The sequence below is a fragment of the Calidris pugnax genome, unplaced genomic scaffold (assembly GCF_001431845.1).
Source record: "Calidris pugnax isolate Ruff unplaced genomic scaffold, ASM143184v1 scaffold486, whole genome shotgun sequence".
Classification (NCBI taxonomy): Eukaryota; Metazoa; Chordata; class Aves; order Charadriiformes; family Scolopacidae; genus Calidris; species Calidris pugnax.
Window position 1 is genome coordinate 207,062 of NW_015091332.1, and position 4,599 is coordinate 211,660.

General features: G+C 49.2%; 1 protein-coding gene across 3 annotated transcripts in view; it reads left to right on the forward strand.

The window, feature by feature from the left end:
- The window catches only part of EDC3 (enhancer of mRNA decapping 3), a 58,785-nt gene that overhangs the window by 14,526 nt on the left and 39,660 nt on the right, over positions 1-4,599 (forward strand). For 2 of the 3 annotated variants that reach the window (XM_014960975.1, XM_014960976.1), the window contains exon 2: positions 4,378-4,559. In XM_014960975.1, the coding sequence (XP_014816461.1) occupies positions 4,396-4,559 (164 nt within the window). In that variant the 5' untranslated portion in view covers positions 4,378-4,395. Of the gene's footprint in view, positions 1-4,354; positions 4,560-4,599 lie in introns of all 3 variants that reach the window. The other variant, XM_014960974.1, reaches the window with a different exon arrangement.

Genomic DNA, 4,599 nt, shown 5'->3' on the forward strand with positions numbered 1-4,599 from the left:
GGTGTGGCGGAGGGTATTGAGGTGATGGAGGTGTGATGGAGGTGATGGAGGTAGGATGGAGGTGATGGAGGTATGACGGAGGTGACAGAGGTGTGATGGAGGTGGGATGGAGATGTGGTGGAGGTGATGGAGGTGGCGGAGGTGACGGAGGTGTGATGGAGGTGTGACGGAGGTGTGATGGAGGCGATGGAGGTGGGATGGAGATGTGATGGAGGTGTGATGGAGGTGATGGAGGTGGGATGGAGGTGGGATGGAGGTGATAGAGGTGGGATGGAGGTGACGGAGGTGGGATGGAGGTGATGGAGGCACTGGAGGTGTGACAGAGGCGATAGAGGTGTGATGCAGGTGATAGGGGTGGGATGGAGGTGATGGAGGTAGGATGGAGGTGATGGAGGTATGACGGAGGTGACAGAGGTGTGATGGAGGTGGGATGGAGATGTGGTGGAGGTGATGGAGGTGGCGGAGGTGACGGAGGTGTGATGGAGGTGTGACGGAGGTGTGATGGAGGAGATGGAGGTGGGATGGAGATGTGATGAAGGTGATGGAGGTGGGTTGGAGGTGGGATGGAGGTGATGGAGGCGATGGAGGTGTGATGGAGGTGTGATGGATGTGTGATGGAGGTGTGATGGAGGTGATGGAGGCGATGGAGGTGGGATGGAGATGTGATGGAGGTGTGATGGAGGTGATGGAGGTGGGATGGAGGTCTTCCAGATAGGGTGAGGGTGCATCTTTCCTCTCTAGAAGCAGTGCAAAGCTGTTGACTCATCACGGTGCTGAGTTACCGCTGCCCCACTGGGTTTATAAAGTGCTGCTTGTGGCTTTTTCTAAGCTCTGGGACTTCAGTTTCTTTCAAAACTTGCAGGGAGATCAGGAATATGCACCCAAAAAGAAGGGATGTTGGGGAATGTGTGCTAACTGCCAGCTGTATGACACAAACTGGGAATGTAAGATCAGAATGTGAGACGGGAGGTTTGATCTCTCCAGGTGTGTGTAAACAAACAAATGTGTCACGTGTGATGTAGTGCCTCACTCATCCAGTGTCTGGTTCATCCTCCCTTCTACAGGGTTTACGCATAAAATAGTAGGATGAGATCCTTTGAGATCAGTTTCCCTTGTTTTGGTTTACATTTGCACAGGAGCAGACTTTATTGTGTTGTTTTTTTCACTTCCTAAAAGGAGGCTCTTTTGAAAAGCCTCTTTGTAAGATGGTGGTCTGTGCTGTTCCTTGTTTTCAAAAAGAGATGCAAAAAAAGCAGGAAAACGACTAAATTTTTATTTTGCTGGAGGTAACTCGGGGATGTGTTATCTGTGTTTTGAAAGTGCTTTTTATCAGCCATCGTCTTGGAATCCAGATGTTGTTATCATGGATTAATATAAATACACAGAAACAGGAAAGAGAGGAGGCTGTTCCTGAAGAACGTATGGCTTAGGGACCAAATTAAGCATTTGCTTCCCTTTGAAGCATCTCCTGAAAGTTGGGGGAAATGAGTTTTTTCTGGTAGCATGCACAGATCCTAGTTATTTCCAGGGTTGTTTTTTTTCTTGCATCTTTTTCCAAGAAGCTCAGGAAGGGCTTGAAGAGAATTTGTATGGCTTAGGGACCAAATTAAGCAATTAAGCACTTGCTTCCCTTTGAAACATCCCCAGAAAGTTGGGGGAAATGAGTTTTTTCTGGTAGCATGCACAGATCCTAGTTATTTCCAGGGTTGTTTTTTTTCTTGCATCTTTTTCCAAGAAGCTCAGGAAGGGCTTGAAGAGAGTTAAAATGACTCTTGTAGAAAGTGGTTTATATATTTGATGATAATCTTCATGGATTATCTCTTTTTGCCTTTGTGTTCCTTATGGTAAATATCAAGCCTTCTCCCTCTTACTGTTGATTACAGCAGGAGAGGCAAATATATATGGTAGTTGTTTTCATTTATGAGCTTGTCAGCTCTTCCACGCTACCGGGATGCTCATGAGCCCATCACCTTCCTGTGCTCTCTCTCTGGAGGAAGAAATCTCAGTAAGGTCACAGGTGACACCAAATTGGGTGGGAGTGTCGACCTGCTGGAGGGTAGAAAGGCTTTGCAGAGGGATCTGGAGAGGCTGGATGATGGGCTGAGGCCAATGGGATGAGGTTCAATAAGGCAAAGTGATGGGTTCTGCCCTTGGGTCACACCAACCCCAGGAACGCTCCAGCCTTGGGGCAGAGTGGCTGGAGCTGCCTGGCAGAAGAGGACCTGGGGGTGTTGGTCACCTGTGGGCTGAACAGGAGCCAGCAGTGTGCCCAGGTGGCCAAGAAGGCCACCAGCATCCTGGCCTGTGTCAGGAGCAGCGTGGGGAGTAGGACTCAGGAGGTGATCGTCCCCCTGTACTGAGCACTGGTGAGGCCCCGTATGGCTTAGGGACCAAATTAAGCATTTGCTTCCCTTTGAAGCATCTCCTGAAAGTTGGGGGAAATGAGTTTTTTCTGGTAGCATGCACAGATCCTAGTTATTTCCAGGGTTGTTTTTTTTCTTGCATCTTTTTCCAAGAAGCTCAGGAAGGGCTTGAAGAGAATTAAAATGACTCTTGTAGAAAGTGGTTTATATATTTGATGATAATCTTCATGGATTATCTCTTTTTGCCTTTGTGTTCCTTATGGTAAATATCAAGCCTTCTCCCTCTTACTGTTGATTACAGCAGGAGAGGCAAATATATATGGTAGTTGTTTTCATTTATGAGCTTGTCAGCTCTTCCACGCTACCGGGATGCTCATGAGCCCATCACCTTCCTGTGCTCTCTCTCTGGAGGAAGAAATCTCAGTAAGGTCACAGGTGACACCAAATTGGGTGGGAGTGTCGACCTGGTGGAGGGTAGAAAGGCTTTGCAGAGGGATCTGGAGAGGCTGGATGGATGGGCCGAGGCCAATGGGATGAGGTTCAATAAGGCAAAGTGATGGGTTCTGCCCTTGGGTCACACCAACCCCAGGAACGCTCCAGCCTTGGGGCAGAGTGGCTGGAGCTGCCTGGCAGAAGAGGACCTGGGGGTGTTGGTCACCTGTGGGCTGAACAGGAGCCAGCAGTGTGCCCAGGTGGCCAAGAAGGCCACCAGCATCCTGGCCTGTGTCAGGAGCAGCGTGGGGAGTAGGACTCAGGAGGTGATCGTCCCCCTGTACTGAGCACTGGTGAGGCCCCACCTCGAGTACTGTGTCCAGTTTTGGGCCACTTCCCACAAAAAAAAGACATTGAGGGGCTGGAGCGGGTCCAGAGAAGGGCGTCAAAGATGGTGAGGGGTCTGGAGCATAAGTCTGGTGAGGAGAGGCTGAGGGAGCTGGGGGTGTTCAGCCTGGAGAAGAGGAGGCTGAGGGGAGACCTTATTGCTCTCTCCAACCCCCTGAAAGGAGGGTGTAGCCAGGGGGGGTCGGTCTCTTCTCCCAAGGAACAGGTGATGGGACAAGAGGAAATGGCCTCAAGTTGCCCCAGGAGAGGTTTAGGATGGATATTTGGAAAAATAGTTGCACTGAAAGGGTTATGGAATGGGCTGCCCAGGGAAGGGGTTGAGGCCCCATCCCTGGAGGTATTTAAAATCCGGGTTGACCTAGTGTTTAGAGACATGGTTTAGGGATGGTTTTTATCAGAGTTAGGTTGATGGTTGGACTCGATGATCTTAAAGGTCCCTTCCAACCCAGACCATTCTATGATTCTATGAAAAGATGTGCTTGGTTGCTCCAAAGTGCTGACACAAGTCGAGTCAAGCATCAAAACTGAGGGAATTACGTGGGACCGAACATCTGACTTACAAAGTGTGGGTTTTCCCCATCCCACCCCCCACGTTCTGGTAGACCTCAACGCTGGAGAGGAGCACAACTTCCTTTTTTAATTTATCCAGTCGTAGCAGTGATAATATTCTGGAGAGCATGAAGACTTTGGTGTTGGACTCCAGCGTTGGGTTTCCCCCTCCACTCTCTGTAGCTGGTTTGTTCCCTTAAAGGTGTTGGTTTTCATCTGTATGGGCAGAGATTGGTCTTCTCGCTGCCTTGGTGTTTGTGTGCCAAAATTTTTTAAAAAGGAAGCAAAGATAAATTCCCTGTTTAAAATCACAGGGAGAATGTCCACAGATGGAACTAAATATTGCTGTTGGAAGCAGTTAGTCTCGAATTTGGTTAGAAAATGATTTCCTTAATGATGCAAACGTTGATCTGGCTTACAAACAGTCATATAGTCCAGGGATTTACGCGCTGGCTGTCCGTAAGGATGTTATTTCCACCCCAGAAAGAAGAAAGGAGCTGACAAAGCCGGAGCCTGGGTGGAAGCCAAGGTTTTAGGATGGGGAGGGGGGGGAGATGCCATTGATGCTGATTCGGGTTGTCACTTTCTGCATCTTGTTACAGCCAGGCCCTGTGTCTCTTTACAGCGATTGTGTGCCGGAAACATGGCCACGGACTGGCTGGGGAGCATTGTGTCAATTAATTGTGGAGAAAGTTTGGGAGTCTACCAAGGACGAGTGTCTGCTGTGGATCAGGTCAGCCAGACCATTTCCCTGACGCGGCCCTTCCATAATGGGGTCAAGTGCCTCGTGCCAGAAGTCACCTTCAGGTTAGTGTCTGTCTTTTTTTTTTTTTTTTTTTACCTCCTG